Source organism: Saimiri boliviensis, chromosome 14 (assembly GCF_048565385.1).
Source record: "Saimiri boliviensis isolate mSaiBol1 chromosome 14, mSaiBol1.pri, whole genome shotgun sequence".
Taxonomy (NCBI): domain Eukaryota; kingdom Metazoa; phylum Chordata; class Mammalia; order Primates; family Cebidae; genus Saimiri; species Saimiri boliviensis.
This window is the reverse complement of record NC_133462.1, coordinates 6,202,969-6,228,973: the sequence shown is the minus strand read 5'-3', so window position 1 is coordinate 6,228,973 and position 26,005 is coordinate 6,202,969. Positions and strand designations below refer to the sequence as shown.

Genomic DNA, 26,005 nt, shown 5'->3' with positions numbered 1-26,005 from the left:
GTGTAAACTGGAGCTTCTGTCTCTGGACCCGTATTTATGAAGGATTGAGGCACCAAGAAATGGGACGGTTTCCGGTGCCCTTTCATCTTCCCAGCCATTTCCGGTGACCTGCGCCGAAACGGCCCCTCGGCCTCGTGTACGTCAGATACTCCAAGATGGAGGCTCCCATGGGGCCGCGGTGCCGAGGGCGCGGCCATCTTGCTTCTGAGGGAACACCGCGAACGCTTCCGCCCTCGGTAGTTGCCGTAAGGCAGTGAGGAGGCCGAGAGGTGAGGCCGCCGCTGACCAACTTCTGGGAAGTAAGTTCGGTCACTGGGCGGTCACTGTGGTTACGGGGGAGGAAATTCGGTCTGTGGCTGGGCGTGTTCGTGGACAGTGGTGATGGACTCCGGTCTGGTGGCGCCAGCGTTTGGTTACGCGGGGTGCCTCTGGGACCAGTCACAGGGTCCTCGTGTGGTTTGTGGTTAAAAATCTCTAGAGATCCGCTGCTGCGTGCCCAAGCCACATTCTGGTGTCTTTGCTGTTGTCCTTTGGCGGGGCTCAGTGATTGCGAACTGGAGGGTTTGTTTCGTCAGCTGTTAGGTTTATGGTTCGGTTTTTGTTTGGTACTAAATGACGGAGGAACTGTCGTGGGGATTAAGGTAGGGAGGTTTCTGGTGCAGGTTTTGGAATGAATCCGGGTGGCGGTGGTGTTACTGCTACAGATTCGGGTGTGGGCTGCAGCTCTGGAGGCCTGGGAAGCATGGCAGGTGGTGGTGCGTTGAGCCCCAGCCCTGGCTACTGGAACAGACTTGAGGATCATTAGGATTCCCCTTCTGCCCAAGACCCTTCTCCACGAATGGTTTTTAAATCCCCTTTGGCACCCTCCATCACTCCTTGGTCTTAAATCCTCAAAAATGGAAATTTTAGGCGAGATCAATCATCTAGCACACATAAAAGTAGTATCTTTTATATTTAAGATGCGGCTTCTACTCTTTGCAAGTTTCCAGTATATTCCTCTTGGACATTTCTTTTCAGGTTCTTTTTTTTTTTTTTTTTTTTTTTTTTTTTTTTTGAGACGGAGTTTCGCTCTTGTTACCCAGGCTGGAGTGCAATGGCGCGATCTCGGCTCACCGCAACCTCCACCTCCTGGGTTCAGGCAATTCTCCTGCCTCAGCCTCCTGAGTAGCTGGGATTATAGGCACGTGCCACCATGCCCAGCTAATTTTTTGTATTTTTAGTAGAGACGGGGTTTCACCATGTTGACCAGGTTGGTCTCGATCTCTCGACCTCGTGATCCACCCGCCTCGGCCTCCCAAAGTGCTGGGATTACAGGCTTGAGCCACTGCGCCCGGCCAGGTTCTTCTTGATACTAGTAAGATAACAGCTTTGCCTTGGTAAGCTTGGTTACTGAAAGATAACCTTTGTCGAATTTTTAGAATATTTCCATTTTAGATATGTATATTATGTGCTCAATATTCATAATTCAGATAAATTATGTAAATGGTACTACTGTTTTCTCTTTTACTTTATATTATGTAATAAACATTTACAAGTTGTTTTTACTGTTTGAACCGGTGGTACTATGAGTGCATTCACATTAAGTTTATACATATGTTGTTAGAAGTGAAGTGTTTTAGACCAGGCGTGGTGGCTCAAGCCTGTAATCCCAGCAATTTGGGAGGCCGAGGCGGGTGGATCAAGAGGTCGAGAGATCAAGACCATCCTGGTAAACATGGTGAAACCCCGTCTCTACTAAAAATACTAAAAATTAGCTGGGCATGGTGGTACGTGCCTGCAATCCCAGCTACTCAGGAGGCCGAGGCAGGAGAATTGCTTGAACCCGGGAGGCGGAGGTTGCGGTGAGCCGAGATTGCGCCATTGCACTCCAGCCTGGGTAACAAGACTGAAACTCCGTCTCAAAAAAAAAAGAAGTGTTTTTAAATGTAGAGGTATCATTTTTAGGAACGTTTCATGATTATCCATTTATCTATGAATTTTGTTTTTCCTGCCTTTTATCTTTACTTTAGACTATTACTTTTATTGCAGTGTATTGCTTTCTGACTCTCCTTTCCTTATAATCTATAACAAAAGATCAATTAATTTTAGATATTTACTTTATATTTGGTCATCTTAGTATTACAGTATTTTTCTCTCTGCCTAACATATTTTTGTGAAAAATTTTGAACCTGCCGGGCGCAGTGGCTCACGCCTGTAATCCCAGCACTTTGGGAGGCCCAGGCGGGTGGATCACGAGGTCAAAAGATCGAGACTATCCTGGTCAACATGGTGAAACCCCATCTCTACTAAAAATACAAAAAATTAGCTGGGCATGGTGGCGCGTGCCTGTAATCCCAGCCACTCAGGAGGTTGAGGCAGGAGAATTGCCTGAACCCAGGAGGCGGAGGTTGCAGTGAGCCGAGATCGCGCCATTGCACTCCAGCCTGGGTAACAAGAGTGAAACTCTGTCTCAAAAAAAAAAAAAAAAAAGACTTTTGAAAAGGTAGATGGGTGTGCATGGTTTTAAAGACAAAATGTGTGCATCTTTACTATCCATGTGACCTCTTTTCTAAAATTGTTCTGCCTGAGGATTCCCCTGCTGCTGGGGCATCATGTTGTCATGATTCTTTTTCCCACATCTTCTTTCACTTACTAACAGTAGTCATACCATGTCAACTTTATATATAAGGGAGCTGTACCTTCCATATATTCAGAATGTTGTATTTTCCTAGCCCAGATATAAAATTTCTGGAGCACTAAATAAAGGAACAGAGAGATATTTTGGAGCCTTGATTTAAAGTAAGCATATAGGAACAGTGACAACATCTGGGCCTAAAGAGAATGAATCACTCAGAGTAATTTGCTGTTTAGCCCACAGGTGCTGAGAACAAGAAATCAAGTGAAGGAAGGAGGCAGAGTTTCCAAGACCGGGGTCATCATTTCTTGGAGTATCCTTGACTGGAGATTGAAGTTTTTGACCAGAAATTGAGAACTGATTCAGAAGAGCCAAATACAGAGCGTCCAAGTTACCAGTAATTTCCCAGATTTAGGAGACAATGATGCAGGCCCAGGTGACTTTTGGTTTGTTTTATTCTTTCCTTTATTCTCCAATGTATTTTCAAAGTCCTGTAAGAATCAGTATAATTAATCAGAAAAGTGTAAATTGGGAGTATCAGGACTTAGAGAAATCTGGACAAAGAAGGATCAGGGATATATTATTCATAGGATTCATACTACATGATTCATGTTGGAATTTGTGTCTGTGCAGGGCTCTATAGGTTACATTTGCTGTAAACTTGCCTCTAGCCATACAAGAGAATCATGATAAGTTACATCAACTGTGAGAAAGCAGACGAGTTTCTTGAGGGATATTAATGTTTCATGGCACATAATTCTGAGGCTTAGACACGTCTTTGATAGTTCTTCACAGAGGTGATGTGTTAGGTGGTGTTCTTTTTTATTTTTTTGAGATGGAGTTTCACTCTTCTTGCCCAGGCTGAAGTGCAGTGGCAAGATCTCTGCTAACCGTGTGTGCCTGTGATCCTAGCTACTAAGGAGGCTGAGGCAGGAGAATTGCTTGAACCCGGAAAGCAGAGGTTGCAGTGAGCTGAGCTTGTGCCACTGCACTCCAGTCGGGGCAACAGAACAAGACTCCATTTCAAAAAAAGCAAAACAAGCAAACAAAAAAACAAATTTGCTTAATCATCTAATAACCTCTTGTTCTTCATATATATTTTATATCATTTCTTTCATTTCATTATGGATAAAATAATAATATGGTTAACTCTATTAGCCATAGTAGTTATCTAGGATGCATTGCCCTGGGATATCACATCTGCCATCTCTTCATTACAGAGTTCGATAATTGGCCTGAAAGCTCATAGTGAATTTAAGAATCTGTATTATTCATCTGCTTGTAACTAGCATATACTTATAGCTAGTTTGATACTGGGAAATATAGGCTATATATTTTAGGTGTTCTTCCATTAGCAAGAGGATTGGATGACTGTATATTACAGAAATTTCTTTGACTTTTCAACTTGGTTGAAAATGGATGACTGCGTAATTACAGAATATTTTACTAGGATTCTTATTCTGTTGCAATGTACTGAGAAAAAAACCCGCCAGCCTCCTATATGGTAAAAATGAGCAGAATGACTTCCTTGACATTCTTTTCCTATCGCAAAAAGAGTATCACTTCATTAAACAGGAGTGTGTTATTACAGGAATCTCTAACACTGGAGGATGTGACTGTGGACTTCACTTGGGAGGAGTGGCGACTCCTGGGCCCTACTCAGAAGGACCTGTATCGGGACGTAATGTTGGAAAACTACAGCAACCTGGTGGCAGTGGGTGAGGACAGCTTGTGTCATTCGGAGGGTGCCCAGTCAGTGACCGTCCTTTCTCGGCTTCTTACCTGTAGTACTCTGACGTGGTAGATTCTCACATCATTCTCTTGTCTCATGCAAGACAGTATAATCTATCTTCTTGTAGGCCGGGCGCGGTGGCTCAAGCCTGTAATCCCAGCACTTTGGGAGGCCGAGGCGGGTGGATCACGAGGTCAAGAGATCGAGACCATCCTGGTCAACATGGTGAAACCCTGTCTCTATTAAAAATACAGAAATTAGCTGGGCATGGTGGCGCGTGCCTGTAATCCCAGCTACTCAGGAGGCTGGGCAAGAAAATTGCCTGAACCCAGGAGGCGGAGGCTGCGATGAGCCAAAATTGCACCATTGCACTCCAGCCTGGGTAACAAGAGTGAAACTCCGTCTCAAAAAAAAAAAAAAAAAAAAAGAGATCGAGACCATCCTGGTCAACATGGTGAAACCCCGTCTCTACTAAAAATATAAAAAAATTAGCTGGGCATGGTGGCACGTGCCTGTAATCCCAGCTACTCAGGAAGCTGAGGCAGGAGAATTGCCTGAACCCAGGAGGCGGAGGCTGCGATGAGCAGAGATTGCGCCATTGCACTCCAGCCTGGGTAACAAGAGCGAAACTCCGTCTCAAAAAAAAAAAAAAAAATCTATCTTCTTGTGAGAGAAAAGCCTTGATGTTACCGATCTGACACCTGTGTAGCTCTTAAAATGTCACATTCTCTCCTTTCAACATTGCCAGCCTAGTTTTATATGTCTAAGTCTTCTGTTATTTCTCATGCACAGGGTATCAAGCCAGCAAACCGGATGCACTCTTGAAGTTCGAACGAGGAGAAGAATCTTGCTGCAGAACAGAAGATGAAATCTACACTCATGTCTGTTCTGGTGAGTGAGAGAATCAGCCAGGTGGGCAGTCAGACATCGTGCTCTGCTCACACAAAGCAGATGTCAAAGCAGTGAGGGCATCTGAAGGCACAGCAACGACCCCTCCGTGACTCCTTCCCAGGGAAGAGCTCTTTTTTTTTTTTTTCTATAGTATAGAAAATATGCCCCCCTTTCTTTTCCTTGAGATTTCATCTTTGTTTATTTTATACACATCTTATTTTTGTCTACATAATTATATTAGGATTTTCACATCTGCCTTTTCTCATCCACTGTCACAGCGTGTCTGCTTGTGTATGAAATTCCACTTTCTAGGCGTCTGCAGAAAGAGATACCTTTGAACTCATTACTTGTTTTGTGATACTGTGTCTTCCTGCCCTAGAAGGAAAACAATATTTTTCCTTCATTATTCCCACCCTGGGAATCCTTATTTTCCTTCATTTTTCCCACTCTGGATGCTGCGCCCATGATAACCTGGTCTCTGACGGGCATTTATGTACTTCTTCAGTTCTCTTATTCCTCCTATACTGAATATTGAGTTTCTCCATACTTTTTTTTTTTCTTTTTTTTGAAACAAGGTCTCATCTGTCACCCAGGCTGGAGTGCAGTGGCGCAATCATGGCTCACTGCAGCCTCGACCTCCTGGTCTTAAGCAATCCTCCCACCTCAGCTTCCTAAGTGTCTGGGACTACAGGCACACACCACCACGCTCAGCTGATTTTTGTATTTCTTGTAGAGACGGGGTTTTGTCATGTTGTGTAGGCTGGTCTCAAACTTCTCAGCTCAAGGGATCTCCCTGCCTTGGCCTCCCAAAGTGCTGGGATTACAATGTGAGCCACCATGTCCAGCTTCTGCCATTTTCTTTTCTGTTCTCATAACTCTTAAAGATTTCCTTCATTCCCATGAGTAAATTCTTTGCATTCTCTGGAAGAAACTGCCAAATTGACTTCTGCTTTCATATTATCTAGTGTATACTTTATTTCCATGTATTTTACTTGTCTTCATGACAACTAACCTGTAACTTCCCATTTGGTGTATGAGGAACAAGAATAATCTTCTCTCCAAGAATAATGCTTTTGGCTATCCTTATTTAATTTTATTTTTTAGATTTTATTTTATCTTTTATATTTTTATTTTAGATTCAGGAAGTGCATATGCAAGTTTGTTTCGTGGATATATTGCCTGATGCCAAGGATTCAACAGAAGCTCAATTCTGACACCCAAATAGTGAACATAGTACCCAATAGGTGGTTTTTCTTTTTTTTTTTTTTTTTTTGAGACGGAGTTTCGCTCTCGTTACCGAGGCTGGAGTGCAATGGCGCGATCTCGGCTCACCGCAACCTCCGCCTCCCGGGTTCAGGCAATTCTCCTGCCTCAGCCTCCTGAGTAGCTGGGATTACAGGCACGTGCCACCATGCCCAGCTAATTTTTTTGTATTTTTAGTAGAGACGGGGTTTCACCATGTTGACCAGGATGGTCTCGATCTCTCAACCTCGTGATCCACCCGCCTCGGCCTCCCAAAGTTCTGGGATTACAGGCTTGAGCCACCGCGCCCGGCCAAGAGGTGGTTTTTCAACCCTTGCCTTCCTCCCTTCTCCCTGTTGGAGTCCCCGGTGTCTATTGTTCTTGTCTTTATGTCTGTGTGTACCTAATGTTTAGCTCTTGCTGGTGAGCGAGATTACACAGTATTTGGTTTTCTGTTTCTGAGTTACTTCACTTAGGACAATGGCCTGTAGTGGCATCAATGTTGCTGCAAATGACATGCTTTTATTCTTTTTTATGGCTTCATAGTATTCCATGGTGTCTATGTACCTCAGTCATCCAGTCCACCATTCATGGGCATCTAGGTTGATTCCATGTCTTTACTACTGTGAATCATGCTACAGGCTTTCCCGTTTAAATTCAGTGTCTCCTTCATTACTGCACGTCATAACTTCTGCCGATCCTAGCATTACCTTAAAATGTTTTCTACCTGCTGAACTCTCTTCAAGTTCTCTACTTTGATTTTTTTTTTTTTTTTGTGACGGAGTTTCCACTCTTGTTACCCAGGCTGGAGTGCAATGGCACGATCTCAGCTCACCTCAACCTCCGCCTCCTGGGTTCAGGCAATTCTCCTGCCTCAGCCTCCTGAGTAGCTGGGATTACAGGCACGCGCCACCATGCCCAGCTAATTTTTTGTATTTTTAGTAGAGACGGAGTTTCACCATGTTGACCCGGATGGTCTTGATATCCTGACCTCGTGATCCACCCGCCTCGGCCTCCCGAAGTGCTGGGATTACAGGCTTGAGCCACCGCGCCCGGCAAGATAAATTTTTCATTAATTAGATAAGACCTTTTAATGTCCTATGTTATTTCTACCCCAAACCATCAGACGTTTATGTCTGCTGCAAATTATTTTCTTCATGGTTTTGCTAATTCTGAACTTTCTTTAATTCATCTTAGATGTTTTTACTGCATTCATTTCTGTATAGCTTTTGTTTTTTTCTTTTTTTTTTTTCCTTTTGTTTTTTTCATCATATTTTTAAACAGTGATATTGAGATACAATGCACATGTCACGTGATTTCACCCTTTTTTTTTTTTTTTTTTTTTTTTTCCCCGAGACGGAGTTTCACTTTTGTTACCCAGGCTGGAGTGCAATGGCGCCATCTCGGCTCACCACAACCTCCGCCTCCTGGGTTCAGGCAATTCTCCTGCCTCAGCCTCCTGAGTAGCTGAGATTACAGGCACATGCCACCATGCCCAGCTAATTTTTTTATATTTTTAGTAAAAACGGGGTTTCACCATGTTGACCAGGATGGTCTCGATCTCTTGACCTCGTGATCCACCCACCTCGGCCTCCCAGTGCTGGGATTACAGGCTTGAGCCACCGCACCCGGCCTAATGATTTCACCCATTTAAGGTGTACAGGTCAGTGGTTTTTAATCTATTCACCTAGGTGTGTAACCATGCTACAGTCAATTTTGGAACATTTAATGTATATTCTCAAATAGTCTCGATAATTATAGTTTTGCAGTAAGTTTTAAAATTGGGAAGTTTGAGTCCTCCAACTTAGTTCTTTGCTTTGAAGATTGTTTTGACTATTCTGAGTCCTTTGAATTTCCATTTGAAGTTTAGAATCAGTTGTAAATTTCTACGAAAATGGTGGCTAGGATTTTGGTAGGTATTGCACTGAGTCTGTGTAACAATTTGGGGGAGTATTCCCATTTTTATCATATTAAGTATTCTGATTCATGAGCATTGGACAGTTTTACATCTTGTTAGGTCTTTGACTTCTGACAATGCTATATTGCTTTCAGAATGTAAATTGGCACTTGCTAAGTATACTCTTTTTTTTTTTTTTTTAGTTTTTGTTTCTTATTTTTCCTTTTTTTGGTTTTTTGTTTTGTTTATTTTTTATGTCTTCTTAAGTATATTCCTAAGTATAGTTTTCTTTTTGTTTCTGCTGTTAATAGAATTGTTTTCTTGATTAAATTTTCAGATTATTCATTGCTAGAATATAGAAATAAGATTACTTACTTTTCTATCATATTTTGATGACACCTAGTCCCAGTTAATCATGTTCCTTGTCGTATGTGATTACTGGTTCTCCTTGAGTGATCATTGTGATGTGATATTATCTTGATTATAAAAAGTTTCTGTTCGGCCGGGTGCAGTGGCTCAAACCTGTAATCCCAGCACTTTGGGAGGCCGAGGCGGGTGGATCATGAGGTCAAGAGATCGAGACCATCCTGTCAACATGGTGAAACCCCGTCTCTACTAAAAATACAAAACATTAGCTGGGCATGGTGGCACGTGCCTGTAATCCTAGCTACTCAGGAGGCTGAGGCAGGAGAATTGCCTGAACCCAGGAGGCGGAGGTGGCGGTGAGCCGAGATGGCGCCATTGCACTCCAGCCTGGGTAACAAGAGCGAAACGCCGTCTCAAAAAGAAAAAAGTTTCTGTTCTCCTCCTAAACATTCTTCAGTGTGATACAAACATGTGATTCTCTCCTTTAGAACTTATCTTTTTGGCTGGGCGAGATGGCTCACAGATGTAATCCCAGCACTTTGGGAGGCCAAGGCCGGTGGATCACTTGAGTTCAGGAGTTTGAGACCAGCTCGCCAACATGGTGAACCCTGTTTCCGCTAAAAATACAAAAATTAGCTGGATGTGGTGGCACGTGCCTGTAATCCCAGCTACTCGGGAGGCTGAGGTGGGAGAATCACTTGAACCCTGGAGGCAGAGGTTTCAATGAGCCAAGATCATGCCACTGCACTCCAGGCTGGGCAACACAGCGAGACTCCATCTCAAAAAAAAAAAAAAATCACTCACACACAACTTGCGTTTTGATAGCCCACTGTATTCCAAAGCTATCAGTATCAGCAGTACAAATAAGAAAGAAAAAACATACCATGTCCTTATTTTTTTCTTTTGAGGCGGAGTTTTGCTCTTGTTACCCAGGCTGGAGTGCAATGGCGCGATCTCGGGTCACCACAACCTCCGCCTTCTGGGTTCAGGCAATTCTCCTGCCTCAGCCTCCTGAGTAACTGGGATTACAGGCACGCGCCACCATGCCCAGCTAATTTTTTGTATTTTTAGTAGAGATGGGGTGTCACCATGTTGACCAGGATGGTCTCGATCTCCTGACCTCGTGATCCACCCGCCTCAGCCTCCCAAAGTGCTGGGATTACAGGCTTGAGCCACTGCGCCCGGCCACCATGTCCTTATTATTCACATTGCTTTTGTTCTCTTAGAATTAACCATATAATCAATAATAAGTGGATCTATAAATAACACATCTTGGAGTAAAACTTGCTATAAGGAAAGTTAAAGCAGCTAGTGGGACAGTCAGTGTCGGGAGCTGGCACTGTGTTTGTAGCCTGGGAACAGCTCTTGGTTAAGGTGCCTTTGAGTGGATAGATAATGAATGTGTGGAGGCTTCCTGGATGAAGAGTGTTCCAGGTGTGAGACAATGAGAAGCTGAAAAACATGACCCTGGAGTGTGTTTGAGGAACTTCTAGGAAGCTTAAGTGGATAGAGTAGAGTGAGCAAAACTGTCTGGAAATATGAACGGTGGGGTCATAGTTGGAGGTTTTGGTACAGAGGTCACATACTGCCCGTCAAGGGCATTCATAACCTAGATTTTATTCCAGATGAGTTCAGAACACATTAGGGAGTTTTGTGTAGAGGAGTGACGTGCTATAACTCATTTTTTTGATAGGTTACTTTGCCTACTATGTAGAAGGTGGACATTAATGGCGAGGAGAGGGAACTGCTACACTCATGATTACAGTTTTTGACAGTGAAATAATACAAATTAAAATCATCAAAGAGAAAAAGTACAGAAAGAATAATCCAGGAGAAACTAGGTGCAAGCTTTCAGTTCTCCGGTTCTAGTGGAGTTGCACAAAGTGCTGAATTTTCCCAGCAACAGTGTTTGACAACACATGTGAAGTTGTTGCCGACTAGAGAAGCTCATCCAAGCCCAGTGTCTCTAGCCCCACACAGTCAAAAGAATATAATGTGTCCCAAAGCCTGAGACATGCAAAACCAGGTGTCCACCATAAATCACCTTGCTAGCATAAACTATCTGATATGAGCTAAGCCCTCAAGCATTAAAAGATACCCTAAGCAAGCAGAATATTCCAGGGACTCAGAGGTTATCTTTTAGAAGACAGTCAAGACAAGAGTTTTTTCTTTGGAATGTGTAGGGTTGCAATAGCTCAGCCCTGCTCAGTTAACACTTTGCTGCAAATCATTGTTTCCTCTTTCCTTAGGAACATGGAATCTAGTTAGGTCATTAGTTGGAGTCTTAAGTATAGAATCTTTCGTCTAAACTTAAGATGGTGCTTTGGGAAAATTAGTTTAATGCTGGTATGTAGAATGAAGAAGAATAGCAAGTTTGGGGAATGTGATAATCACTCAGTATGTCACAGTTTAAATCAAATGCTGAGGGTCTCACATTCTTCTTTTTTTTTTTTTTTTGAGACGGAGTTTTCGCTCTTGTTACCCAGGCTGGAGTGCAATGGCGCAATCTCAGCTCACCACAACCTCTGCCTCCTCGGTTCAGGCAATTCTCCTGCCTCAGCCTCCTGAGTAGCTGGGATTACAGGCACGCGCCACCATGCCCAGCTAATTTTTTTGTATTTTTAGTAGAGACGGGGTTTCACCATGTTGACCAGGATGGTCTCGATCTCTTGACCTCGTGATCCACCCGCCTTGGCCTCCCAAAGTGCTGGGATTACAGGCTTGAGCCACCGCGCCCGGCTCATTCTTCTTTTTTTTAATGTATGATTTTTTTTTCCCACTCTGTTACCCAGGCTGGAGTGCAGTGGCACAATCATGGCTCACTGTAGCTTCAATCTTCTGAGCTCAAGTAATTCTTCCACCTTAGCATAGCTGGGACTACATGCCACCACACCCAGCTAATTTCTGTATTTTTTATAGAGAAAGGTCTTACTGTGTTGCACAGGGTGGTCTCAAATTTCTGGGCTCAAGTGATCCTCTTTGCCTCAACCTCCCAAAGTGCTGGGATGACAGGCATGAGCCACCATGCCAGGCCATGATTACTTTTTAATTCCTAAATAAAAATTACATATATTTATCATGTAAAACATAATGTTTTGAAATATGTGTGCTTTGTAGAAGAGCTAAATTGAACCAAGTAACAGATATACTACCTCACATACTTCCCTTTTTTGTGATGAGAACACTAAAATCTAATATCTTTTTTTTTTTTTGAGATGGAGTTTCGCTCTTGTTACCCAGGCTGGAGTGCAATGGCGCGATCTCGGCTCACCGCAACCTCCGCCTCCTGGGTTCAGGCAATTCTCCTGCCTCAGCCTCCTGAGTAGCTGGGATTATAGGCACGCGCCACCATGCCCAACTAATTTTTTGTATTTTTTTTTTAGTAGAGACGGGGTTTCACCATGTTGACCAGGATGGTCTCGATCTCTTGACCTCGTGATCCACCTGCCTCAGCCTCCTAAAGTGCTGGGATTACAGGCTGAGCCACTGCATCCGGCCCAAATCTAATATCTTAACCATTTTCAAGAGACCGTCACATTCTCACTCAACATGCTTGGATGTTTGTTTTGTACACCTGGGTCTCCACTTGTACACCTGATCATATTAGTCAGCGTGTGATTCATTTCGGTGGACTTAACAAATTGCTAAACTTTACATGTTGGAGTAACGAAATCCTTGGCCCTGTGCCTTCCCTCTTTTTTTCTACATATTTCCAACTAAAATGTCATCCAGTACTCTTTCTTTGAATAATTTGTAAATGTTGGATGGCATCTACATTGCTATTTCCAGATAAGCTCTTTTTCAAGATTTATATACTCAACAATTTCTTCATGTTTGTACTTGGATACGTAGCAATCATCTTGAATTATATATGTTTCACAATACATGCTAAATTTTTCTCTTCATTCTAGATAGTATGAATCTGGCTCGCTGTGTTGCCCAGGCTGGAGTGCAGTGGTGTGATCTCAGCACACTGCAACCTCCATCTCCTGGGTTCAAATGATTCCTGTGCCTCAGCCTCCCAAGTAGCTGGGACTACAGGCACATGCCACCATGCCTAATTTTTGTATTTTTAGTAGAGATGGGGTTTTGCTATGTTGGCCAGCCTGGTCTTGAACTCCTGGCCTCATGTGATCTGCCCGCCTCATCCTCCCAAAGTCCTGGGACTACAGGTGTGAGCTACTCTGTCTGGCCTGAAGCCATATAAATTTTGGAATGATTTTTGAGTTCTCACTTCCATTAACCCTTTTTCACTCCTCCCATTGAACCTATTAGTGAACCTTGTCATTTCTTTATGTCTTGATTTTCTCTACCTCTTATATCTCCATTGTTCCATTAACCACATTTCACAAAATGCAGTTACCTTTTTCATTTTTTTGCTTCCTCGTTAATTCATTTTTTCCTAACTAAAATTAAACCTTTGTGAAAATCGGCTGAGCATAGTGGCTGATGCCTGTAATCCCAGCACTTTGGGAGGCTCAGGCAGGTGTATCTTCTCAAGCTCATTAGTTCAAGACCAGCCTGGATAACATGGCAAAAACCCATCTCTTCCAAAAATACAAAAAATCAGCTGGGTGTGGTGGCACATGCCTGTGTGTCTCAGTTACTCAAGAGGTTGAGGTGGAAGGATCACTTGAGCCTGGGAGGCAGAGGTTGCAGTTGCAGTAAGCTGAAATTGTGCCACTGCACTCCAGCCTTGGTGACAGAGTGAGATCCTGTCTCAAAAAAAAAAGAAAGAAAAGGAACATGTTAGTATATCCCAAACATGAGTGTAATGACTTACACATAGATGTTATTCAGCAAGTATTTGTAGAATAACTTAATACAGCCTTTGTTATTTGGGATCAACCTGTGTGGTCTGATATTTCAGTAATTTCTATGGTCTGGTGTCCTGCCAAATTTTGGGGTTCCCTGCTAAAAGTGACCTGTTTATGTTTGACTATCTGTATATTGTGCAAAGACCTGTTTAGAAAGCAGCCAAATCTATATACATTGTGAATTATGTGGCCTTGTTTGTACAGTTGCTTTTACACTTAGGTGTGTTTATATTATTGTGTGTTATTTGTAAGAAATTAAGGATATTTGGCCGGGCACGGTGGCTCAAGCCTGTAATCCCAGCACTTTGGGAGGCCGAGGCAGGTGGATCACGAGGTCGAGAGATCGAGACCATCCTGGTCAACATGGTGAAACCCCGTCTCTACTAAAAATACAAAAAATTAGCTGGGCATGGTGGCTCGTGCCTGTAATCCCAGCTACTCAGGAGGCTGAAGCAGGAGAATTGCCTGAACCCAGGAGGGGGAGGTTGTGGTCAGCCGAGATCGCGCCATTGCACTCCAGCCTGGGTAACAAGAGCGAAACTCCGTCTCAAAAAAAAAAAAAAAAAAGAAATTAAGGATATTTATACATGGAATTTCCTTGATGTGTGACAGATAAAAGGAATCTTATACATCTCTCCCAATGTGTAAGAGATGAGGGATATTTATATATGGGATTTCCTTTATGCTAAAATAGGTTGTCACTAAAGAGTCACCTCACACCAAGGCAGTTTTCAAAAGTAGTTTAAGGCCGGGCGTGGTGGCTCAAGTCTGTAATCCCAGCACTTTGGGAGGCCGAGGCGGGTGGATCACGACGTCAAGAGATCAAGACCATCCTGGCCAACATGGTGAAACCCCATCTTTTTTTTTTAAAAAAAAAAAAAAAAAAAAAAAGAAAGTAGTTTAAATAATTTATTTCAAAGCAAGATGATGGAGTGATGGACTGTTCTCTTCTTTCCTAGAAATCAGGAAAATTGATGATCCTCTGCAGCATCGCTTGCAAAATCAAAGTATTCAAAAGAGTGTGCAACAGAATATGTTTGGAAATATTGCTAATCAGAACAAAGGTCATATCCTGCTGAAGCAAGATCATCAAACCTTTGGCTTACATGAAAAACCTTTAAAATCAAATTTAAGTTTTGATAACCAGAAAAAGAGCCCTGGCCTAAAGAACTCTGCTGAGTTTAATGGAGATGGGAAATCCCTTTTTCATGCTAACCATAAACAATTTTATACTGAAATGAAGTTTCCTGCAATTGCAAAACCTATTAATAAGACCCAGGTGATTAAGGAACAGAGAACTCACAACACAAAGAAAGCCCATGTATGCAGTGAATGCGGGAAAACCTTCCTCAAGTTGTCTCAGTGTATTGATCATCAGAGAGTTCACACTGGAGAAAAACCTCATGGATGTAGTATGTGTGGGAAAGCTTTCTCCAGAAAATCCAGGCTAATGAACCATCAGATAACTCATACAGGATTGAAACATTATGAATGCACTAAATGTCACAAAACCTTCCTCAAGAAATCACAGCTCAATATACATCAGAAAACTCATATGGGAGAGAAACCTTATACATGTAGTGAATGTGGGAAAGCCTTCATCAAAAAGTGTCGGCTCATTTATCATCAGCGAACCCATACAGGAGAGAAACCCCATGGATGCAGTGTATGTGGGAAGGCCTTTTCTACAAAGTTCAGTCTTACTACGCATCAGAAAACTCATACAGGAGAAAAACCCTATATATGTAGTGAATGTGGAAAAGGCTTCATTGAGAAGAGGCGTCTTATCGCACATCATCGAACTCACACTGGTGAGAAACCCTTTATATGCAATAACTGTGGGAAAGGATTCACTTTGAAGAATAGTCTTATCACACATCAGCAAACTCATACAGAAGAGAAATTATATACATGCAGTGAATGTAGAAAAGGCTTTTCAATGAGGCACTGTCTCATTGTACATCAACGAACTCATACTGGAGAGAAACCTTATAAATGCAATGAGTGTGGAAAGGGCTTCACCTTGAAGAGCCCACTCATCAGACATCAGCGAACACATACTGGAGAGAAACCCTATGTTTGCACCGAATGTCGAAAAGGTTTTACCATGAAGAGTGACCTCCTTGTACATCAGCGAACTCATACTGCAGAGAAGCCATATATATGCAACGATTGTGGAAAAGGCTTCACTGTGAAGAGCCGCCTTATTGTGCATCAGCGAACTCACACGGGAGAGAAACCCTATGTATGTGGTGAGTGTGGAAAAGGCTTTCCAGCAAAGATCCGGCTAATGGGACATCAACGAACTCATACAGGAGAGAAACCTTATGTATGCGGTGAGTGTGGAAAAGGCTTCACGGAGAAGAGTCATCTCAATGTACATCGGCGCACTCATACAGGAGAGAAACCCTATGTATGCGGTGAATGTGGCAAAGGCTTAACTGGGAAAAGCATGCTCATTGCACATCAGCGAACTCATACTGGGGAGAAACCTTATATATGCAATGAATGTGGAAAGGGCTTCACCATGAAGAGTACTCTTGGTATCCATCAGCAAACTCATACTGGAGAAAAGCCGTACAAATGCAGTGAATGTGATAAAACCTTCAGGAAGAAGACATGCCTCATACAACACCAGCGATTTCACACAGGAAAGACCTCCTTTGCGTGTACTGAATGTGGAAAATTCTCTTTGCGCAAAAATGATCTCATTACACATCAGAGAATTCACACGGGAGAGAAACCATACAAATGCAGTGACTGCGGGAAGGCCTTCACTACAAAGTCAGGGCTCAATGTTCATTCAAGAAAACATACAGGAGAGAGGCCCTATGGATGTAGTGATTGTGGGAAAGCTTTTGCCCACTTGTCTATCCTTGTTAAACATAAGAGAATTCACAGGTAGTCATTTTTGGAAAGCCTCCTGCAAGATGTAGGCCCTGAAGATATCTGCAGAGTGATTTCATGAATGCAGAATATTTGGTTGTTTAGTGATCAATTACCTCACGTTTTGTGTCAGAAGAAACATACAAAACATTTGAGAAAATATTTTAGGACATTATGTCTAAAGATCGTATACTGAGAAAAATCCTGTGAATGTGGCAGACTATGAAAGCCTTTCGTGGGAAGATAGACCCTCTCAGAAATGATCATCATAGATCATGAATAAACTACTAATTGTGGAAATGTAATAATTATGGGAAAGCCTTTGCCCAGAAATAAAACCTCAGTAGATTGAGAGAGTTCACACTGGAGAGATATTTTCCTCTGGCAGTGAACATGGCAGGGTTTTCAATAAAATGTTTTGCCTCGGGCTGGGCGCGGTGGCTCAAGCCTGTAATCCCAGCACTTTGGGAGGCCGAGGCGGGTGGATCACAAGGTCAAGAGATCGAGACCATCCTGGTCAACATGGTGAAACCCCGTCTCTACTAAAAATACAAAAAAATTAGCTGGGCATGGCGGCGCGTGCCTGTAATCCCAGCTACTCAGGAGGCTGAGGCAGGAGAATTGCCCGAACCCAGGAGGCGGAGGTTGCGGTGAGCCGAGATCGCGCCATTGCACTCCAGCCTGGGTAAGAAGAGTGAAACTCCGTCTCAAAAAAAAAAAAAAAAGTTTTGCCTCATGTGCCAGGAAATAATGCAGAAAAAAACTTATGAAAACATTCGATGTAAAAGACTTTTAGGAAAATACCAGAGAACTTAATGAAGGAAAGAAGCTTCCGCAAAATGATGGATGAGAGCTTTCTGTCACAATTCTTACCTTAGCAGATAATATACCTCATGTGCATTTGGGAACAGGATACCTTGAGCCATGTTTCTAGTTGCCTTGTCACTGATTTTATACATTTTAAATTGTGACTTTCTTGAATCACGAATTAAAAATTAATATTGTATACAATACAAGAGTATCTTAGGCTTGCCTCATTGTATTATATGATTAACTTCTGCATTCCTTTGGTTCTAAGTCTTATTTCAGAATAATTGAAGTACTTCCGAATGAAACTGGATACAGTATATTCAATTCATAAGTGTAATTGAACGTACTTGAATGTGTTTAAGTTTTGAAATTAATATAACTAAGATGTTTTTGTAAGTTTTTATTTTGAAATAAGTTTAGATTCACAGAATCTTACCAAAATATTCCAGAGTTCTTGAATGCCCTTAACCCAGCTTCTTCCAAAGATAACACCTTACATACGCATAGTTCACTATCAAATACAGGAAAGTGAAATTGTTACAATACTGTTAACTACAGAATTTACTTGGATCTCACCAGTTTCAACATGCGTGCATTTTTGTTTGGTTTTTATCTGTAGTTTTAAGAAATCTTTTTTTTTTTTTTTTTTTTTTTTTGAGACGGAGTTTCGCTCTTGTTACCCAGGCTGGAGTGCAATGGCGCCATCTCGGCTCACCGCAACCTCCGCCTCCTGGGTTCAGGCAATTCTCCTGCCTCAGCCTCCTGAGTAGCTGGGATTACAGGCATGCGCCACCACGCCCAGCTAATTTTTTGTATTTTTAGTAGAGACAGGGTTTCACCATGTTGACCAGGATGGTCTCGATCTCTCGACCTCGTGATCCACCCTCCTCGGCCTCCCAAAGTGCTGGGATTACAAGCTTGAGCCACCACGCCCGGCCAAGAAATCTTATATATTGATTCATGTCACCACCTCCACAATTGAGATTCAGAATGTCGCATCAGTGCAAACTCCTTCATGCTACCTTTTTATAGTCACAACCTCTTTTCAACCCTAACCCTTGGCAATCAGAAATCTTTTCATCTTTAGTTTTGTCATTAGTAGACTATTATAAAAACGGAATCATACAGCATGTACCCTTTTGGTATTGGCTTTTTGACCTAAAGCAAATAACCTCAGATCCATCCAATTTATTCTATGTATCATATATTGTTTTATTTTTATGGGTGACTAATAATCTATGATATGAATATACCACAATTTGTTTATTCACCCACTGAAGGACATTAGGGTTATTTCTACTTTTTCTTACTTTTTTTTTCTGAGATGGAGTTTCACTCTCTTTGGAGTACAATGGTGCGATCTCAGCGCACTGCAACATCTGCCTCCTGGGTTCAAGCGATTCTCCTGCCTCAGCCTCCTGAGTAGCTCGGCTTACAGGTGCCTACCTACCTGGCTGTTTTTTTTTTCCTTTTTCTTTTCTTTCTTTTTTTTTTTTTCTTTTTTTGTATTTCTTTTTTTTTTTTTTTTTTTGAGATGGAGTTTCGCTCTTGTTAACCCAGGCTGGAGTGCAATGGCACGATCTCGGCTCACCGCAACCTCCGCCTCCTGGATTCAGGCAATTCTCCTGCCTCAGCCTCCTGAGTAGCTGGGATTACAGGCACACGCCACCATGCCCAGCTAATTTTTTGTATTTTTAGTAGAGATGGGGTTTCACCATGTTGACCAGGCTGGTCTCGATCTCTTGACCTCGTGATCCACCCGCCTCGGCCTCCCAAAGTGCTGGGATTACAGGCTTGAGCCACCGTGCCCGGCCCTTTTTTTGTATTTCTAGTAAAGATGGGGTTTCACCATGTTGGCCAGGCTGGTCTTGAACTCCTGACCTCAGATGATCCACCTGCCTCTGCCTCCCAAAGTGCTAGGGTTATAGACATGAGCCATCATGTCCAGCCTTTCTGTTACAAATGAAAATCCTATGAACATTTGTGTACAAAGGCTTTGTGTGAGCACAATTTTTCATTTCTCTAGAATAACTGAAGACTGTGATTCATGGGTCATAAGGTAAGTGTATGTTTACCTTTGTAAGATACTAACCAAGTATTTCCAGAGTGGTGTTTCATTACTTACCAGCAATATATGAGAGGTTCAGTGGCTCTCCTTTCTTCCACTTGCTGCTGTCAGTATGTTTTATTTTACCTATTCTATTATGTGTGCTTTGGCATGGATACACACATACCAATTGTATGTTGCCTTGGTTTGCAGTTCCTTAAAGGCTTTATTTATTTATTTATTTATTTAGAAAGATGAGGTCTCATTGTATGGTTCAGGCTGGAGTGCAGTGGCTATTCACAGGCACCAATATAGCACACTACAGTCTTGAACTCTGGCCTTCGAAAACCCTCGAACAAGTTTTCCTGTCCCAGCCTCTAGAGTAGCTGGGACTGCAGGCACATGCCACTGTGCCCTGCTTAGAGAGTTGTTTATTAAAGCTGGATAAAGGTTTTATACAGCTGGTAATGGTTTTATGTCACTTGCAAATATTTTTCTCTAGATGTGGCTCTTTTGGTTTTTCTCAGAGAAAAATAATTTAATTATGATGAAGTCCAATTTGCAAGTTTTTTTTTCTTTTATGGATTGTGATTTTGGCGTTACATCTAAGTATTCCTTCCTTACTGTAATTGATGATTTTTTCTGTCTTTTTACAAAATAATGTAGTTTTGCTTTCAATATTTAGCAATATGATCCATTTAAATTCATCTGTGTATATAGGATAAGGGTTAAAGTTCAGCCTGTGCTTGCCTACTTGATTCAACAGTATTGAAAACACTGTCTGCTTTCCATTAAATTAATTTTGAACATTTGTAAAAATCATTTGTCTGTTCTTGTGTCCATTTCTTGACTCTATTCTGTTGATGTGTGTATCTTATCACTTCTCTAATAATACTGTTGGGTGACAGCCCCAACCCTGTACGTGGGTGTCCTTAGTCCCGGCAGTGACGTGGGAGTCAGAAAAGAAAGAAAGACAAAGACAAGAGTCAAGTTTCAAAATATGAGTCCAGGAGACCAATGCAAGCATGGGGACTACGTTGGCTCTGAGTTATTGTGGGGTAAGTTGGGGGGAGTTTCGGGGAGGGGAGCTGTTTGTCTGCAGCATTCAATCGCACACGTGGTTCTTCTAAGAAATGCTAAGCTAGGACACTGAACTTTATCACCAGTTGTCATCAAGGTACAACTGCGTAGAAGCACAGTGGATAAGGTACCACTAAGTCTGACCGCACACAATGCATCAAGGGGCTTTGATCTGCTGAGCATTGCGAGCATTGCGGACATAGAGCAATCAGAGTTACTCCATATTCTGAGAACCTTGGTTGAAGTTATCTCTGCCCCGCAAGGCCGCTCCCATCTGCAAAGACCCTCCCAAGTCTTGTGAGCAGAGGTGGCATTCCTTCCCAGAGTTCTTGCACAAGCCCTCTTTAGGAGACCCTCATGCAGACCCTATGTTGGGAAGAGACTGTGGGACCAAAGGAGTCTTTCCTGCCTTGTGACCGCACCGCAGCGTTCCGCGGTTTTAAAGCGCTCTCAGATGGTCGTCACTGTAGGCCTGTTACCACTTAATCTCTGCTTTTACAGACCTTAAACAGTTTTTCTTTTACTGCACCATAGTTTGGAGTTTTCTAAATTCAGTATTTGATCCACGGCACGAATCTCAGTGTATAAAAAGCAAAGCAAGCTTGTAATCATTTAACTAGAAATAACATGTCTGGACTGAGGACCCGCCGACATGGGCCGCGTTCGCACCAAAACCGTGAAGAAGGCGGCCCGGATCATCATAGAAAAGTACTACACGCGCCTGGGCAACGACTTCCACACGAACAAGCGCGTGTGCGAGGAGATCGCCATTATCCCTAGCAAGAAGCTCCGCAACAAGATAGCAGGCTATGTCACGCATCTGATGAAGCGGATTCAGAGAGGCCCAGTAAGAGGTATCTCCATCAAGCTGCAGGAGGAGGAGAGAGAAAGGAGAGACAATTATGTTCCTGAGGTCTCAGCCCTGGATCAGGAGATCATTGAAGTAGATCCTGACACTAAGGAAATGCTGAAGCTTTTGGATTTTGGCAGTCTATCCAACCTGCAGGTCACTCAGCCTACAGTTGGGATGAATTTCAAAACGCCTCGGGGCCCTGTTTGAATCAATGCTGTATTATTTTCAATAAACCTGGGACAACAACAACAACAACAACAAAAAAAAAAAAAAAAAAAAAAAAAGAAATAACATGTCTGCCCCAGGCCATCTTGGCCCACAAGTACCATATAGCGATTATTGTCATATTGCAATATTAGTCATACAATAAGTAGTCAGAGTCTGCCAGCTTTATTTTTCTTTTTCTAAATAGTTTTGTCTGATCTATTTCCTTTGCTTTTCCATGTAGATTTTAGTATGAGCTTGTCTATATCCACAGAAACTCCTCTGGGAGTTTTACTGAAATTGCATTAAATGTATAAATCAAAGTTGGTTTATTTGTCATGTTTACTATGTTGAATCTTCTAACCAACTATGTCTCTCCACTTCATTAGCCTTCCCTGCTTTAAAAAAAAAAAATCAGTGTTTTTGAGGTTATAGCATATACATTATGTCTTGGTAAATATTTACTAAAATGCATCCTATTTTTGCAGTTATTTTATCCTTTTTTTTTTTCTTTTTTTTTTTTTGAGACGGAGTCTTGCTCTGTCACCCAGGCTGGAGTGCAGTGGCTGGATCTTGGCTCACTGCAACCTCCACCTCCCAGGTTCAAGCAATTCTCCTGCCTCAGCCTCCTGAGTAGTTGGGACTACAGGATCACGTTGCCACACCTGGCCAATTTTTTGTATTTTTAGTAGAGATGGGGTTTCACCATGTTGCCCAGGTTGGTTTCAAACTCCTGAGCTCAGGCAATCCACCCATCTTTTTTTTTTTTTTTTTTTTTTTTTTTTTGGAGACGGAGTTTCGCTCTTGTTACCCAGGCTGGAGTGCAATGGCGCGATCTTGGCTCACCGCAACCTCCGCCTCCTGGATTCAAGCAATTCTCCTGCCTCAGCCTCCTGAGTAGCTGGGATTACAGGCACGCGCCACCATGCCCAGCTAATTTTTTGTATTTTTAGTAGAGACGGGGTTCCACCATGTTGACCAGAATGGTCTCGATCTCTTGACCTCGTGATCCACCGGCCTCGGCCTCCCAAAGTGCTGGGATTACAGGCTTGAGCCACCGCGCCCGGCAGGAGGATTGCTTTTTATCAGGAGTTTGAGACCAGCCTCGGCAAAATAGGGAGACTCCACCTCTATTTAAAAAATAGTACATCTTTCAGGCGCGGTGGCTCAAGCCTGTAATCCCAGCACTTTGGGAGACCGAGGCCAGTGGATCACGAGGTCAAGAGATCGAGACCACCCTGGTCAACATGGTGAAACCCCGTCTCTATTAAAAATACAAAAAATTAGCTGGACATGGTGGTGCGTGCCTGTAATCCCAGCTACTCAGGAGGCTGAGGCAGGAGAATTGCCTGAACCCAGGAGGCGGAGGTTGCGGTGAGCCAAGATTGTGCCATTGCACTCCAGCCTGGATAACAAGAGCGAAACTCCCTCTCAAAAAAACAAACAAACAAACAAACAAACAAAAAAATAGTACATCTGATGTCTTACAGGTATTTAAATCTTCATTTTTTTTTTTTTTTTCAAATTTTTTCCTTCTTTTCTTTCGGGTGGATAATTTCTTTTGCTCTTTAAATTTACTCAACGTTTTTTCTGACATTGCAATCTGCTTGTTATCCTATTGTGAACTTTTCATTGTTACCGTATTTTTCAGCACCAATATTTATGTGGGATTTTTAAAACTATATTTTAAATGTGTTTATTGAGATTTTCTATTAGGTTATTGCCATATTTTCTTTTTTTTTTTTAATTTTGAGACGGAGTTTCGCTCTTGTTACCCAGGCTGGAGTGCAATGGCGCGATCTCGGCTCACCGCAACCTCCGCCTCCTGGGTTCAGGCAATTCTCCTGCCTCAGCCTCCTGAGTAGCTGGGATTATAGGCACGTGCCACCATGCCCAGCTAATTTTTTGCACTTTTCGTAGAGACGGGGTTTCACCATGTTGACCAGGATGGTCTCGATCTCTCGACCTCGTGATCCACCCGCCTCGGCCTCCCAAAGTGCTGGGATTACAGGCTTGAGCCACCGCGCCCGGCCCTCGTAATATTTTTCTTTACATTTTTAAATATATTTATCATACTGGCTTTGAAGCTATTGTCCACTGTTCTTCACTAGGACCTACTCAGAGTTAGTTTTATTGACTGCTTTGTTTTCTGAGTATTTATGACTCTTTACTGTTTATTTGCAAATATGTTATTTTTGTTGCCGTTGAAACCTGAATATTTTACATCTTCGACTCCTTATTCCTTTCACTACTAAAATTCACAGTACATCCAGTCAAACCTGAACAGGCCTGAAACCTTCAGTGCTTTTGTCCACATTGTGACTGTGGCTGCCTCAGTAACATCTTGGCGTCTACATACCTCATCCAGCCAGTTGTCTTCAGTATTTTCTGTTTCATGACCCTTGGACTTTCCATGAGGTGGCGATTCCCATGATGCTCCTGCCAAATGGCTCAAGAATGCAGCCATCTTTCCATTTTGCTCCTTAGATAGTTTCTGGCCTCTGAAAACGTCCCCAGTTAGGGTAGTGTTGGTGACAGTCTCTTGTAAGGAGGAGTGGAGGGCGCTGAAGTTACCCAAAAACATTTGTATTTCTTCCCACCTGGCTGAGCATAGCAACCGATATGGTCACTCCCATCAGAAATGACGTAATATGCTCTATGAGGTAACATAGCTCATAAGAGTGTTCAAACCCAGAACTTGGACTGAGGGAAACGTCCCATGTCCCTCGCCGGAAGCCAGCCTCCCAGTCTCTCCAAGTTCTTAAGAGGTGGCGAACGATGGGGTTGCAGCACCAGAATTCCAGAATCGGAAGTGGATTCTGATATATATTCAGCCTTTGTTAACTGCTACTGTAGTCTTGAGAGCCTGACGCTGGGTGTGAATCTGGATGGGGAACTTGTGGGGACCATGAAGTGGAAATGCATGTGAATGTTCGTGTTCAGGAGTTTCATTTCAGTTTAGTCACCGAGGAATACGGGTGTGAGAAAGGGATCCTTGGATGTTGAAGGTTAAGGCTTAGTTTTAAGAGTTTAATAACTGAGGGTCCCACGGATAGAGCTCGGGGTCTATATGTTACTCTTCATGGGTCTCAGTAATTGAAAACTGAATGAAAAGTATGTCTCAGTGAAGGCTGTGTTTTGCTCAGGTTTGCAATTTAATGCGGGGCTCAGATGTAGAGAAGCCAGCTAGGAAGAGGAGTGGCATGAATGAATGGTTTACGGGGAGGAGTGTCAAAGGAGTGCCTCTGTCGTAAGTTTTAGATTGATTTGAAGGCAAAATTTTGGGGGGAAAGACGGAGCTTGTCTGTGTTTGAGAATGTAAGGAGGCTGGAGGTTTTGAGGCGTTCTGAAGGTTAGTAGTTGCTTTGAGACTGACTGTGGATGCTGGGAACACTTCCTATCAGTCTTTCAAGTTCTGAAGGTATCTGTTAAAACACACACACACACACACACACACACACACACACACACACACTTTGTCTTCCTACATCCACTTTTGTCACTGTACCCATAAAAATCAAGTAGTTCATGGTGACGAAGTGGCGTCTTTCCTCCTTTTTTTTTTTTTTTTTCTTTTTTTTTTGAGACTGAGTATCGCTCTGTCGCCAGGCTGGAATGCAGTGCGTGATCTCGGCTCACTGCAATCTCCGCCTCCCGCATTCAAGAGATTCTCCTGCCTCAGCCTCCCGAGTTCTGCACTCCAGCCTGGTCGACAGAATGAAACTCTGTCTCAAAAATAAAATACAATAATTATAAGTATTTTTTCTTTCTTCACCCCTGAATACTTGCTATTTTTGTGTTCTTAGAAACCGCTTCCTGCAAGTTATTTTCCGCCAGACGCTTTCCGTGGGTGTCCGCCTACCTGATGTGTTGGCTTTTCTCTTTCTACCTGATCTGTTACCGTTTTCATTTTCAATTCATTCTCTGTGATATCTGTACCTGGCTGCACTCTTATTTGTCCTTTTTAAAACCTTTAAAAAAAATTAACAAAGTGGATAGCAAAGCACTAAAAGTAATTTAGCTCAGGCCGGGCGTGGTGGCTCAAGCCTGTAATCCCAGCACTTTGGGAGGCCGAGGCGGGTGGATCACGAGGTCAAGAGATCGAGACCATCCTGGTCAACATGGTGAAACCCCGTCTCTATTAAAAATACAAAAAATTAGCTGGGCATGGTGGCGCGTGCCTGTAATCCCAGTTACCCAGGAGGCTGAAGCAGGAGAAGTGCTTGAACCCAGGAGGCGGAGGTTGCGGTGAGCCGAGATCGCGCCATTGCACTCCAGCCTGGGTAACGGGTGAAACTCCGTCTCAAAAAAAAGAAAAGTAATTTAGCTCGCCCCATATTTGCCTGATTAAGCTTGAGTCTCTGAAAATCTGCTCCTTTTTGCAAGACTTGAAGTGCCAGGAAATGAGGAGATTTCAGTGACTTCTCATCTTCCCTGGCTGCTGGCTCAAAAACCTGCCACTGACTTCTGTACGTCCGGTCTTCAAACATGGCTGCCCCCGTGGAGCTACAGCATTGGACGCGGCCATATTACAGACTAGCAACTGCCGTAAATCCGGTTGTTCTT

At 42.9% G+C, this 26,005-nt stretch overlaps 1 protein-coding gene and 1 pseudogene across 3 annotated transcripts; both read left to right on the top strand.

Annotated features, from left to right (window-relative positions):
* Window positions 1–157: 157 nt before the first annotated feature.
* ZNF615 (zinc finger protein 615) lies at window positions 158–20,915 on the top strand. Of its 2 annotated transcripts, none has more exons than XM_003944215.4 (5): window positions 158–299; window positions 2,851–3,050; window positions 4,206–4,332; window positions 5,139–5,237; window positions 14,519–20,915. In XM_003944215.4, exons 2-5 carry the CDS (start codon window positions 3,036–3,038, stop codon window positions 16,462–16,464), a joined length of 2,187 nt encoding a protein of 728 aa, XP_003944264.1. In that variant the 5' UTR covers window positions 158–299; window positions 2,851–3,035; the 3' UTR covers window positions 16,465–20,915. The 2 variants fall into 2 exon arrangements, with proteins under 2 accessions (XP_003944264.1, XP_074242102.1); XM_074386001.1 differs by lacking the exon at window positions 158–299 and adding an exon at window positions 334–641.
* An 84-nt stretch (window positions 20,916–20,999) lies between these two features.
* On the top strand, window positions 21,000–21,484 carry LOC120362801 (small ribosomal subunit protein eS17 pseudogene; annotated as a pseudogene). The gene has a single exon (XR_012513752.1). The product of XR_012513752.1 is annotated as a small ribosomal subunit protein eS17 pseudogene (transcript).
* The last annotated feature ends 4,521 nt before the right edge of the window (window positions 21,485–26,005 follow it).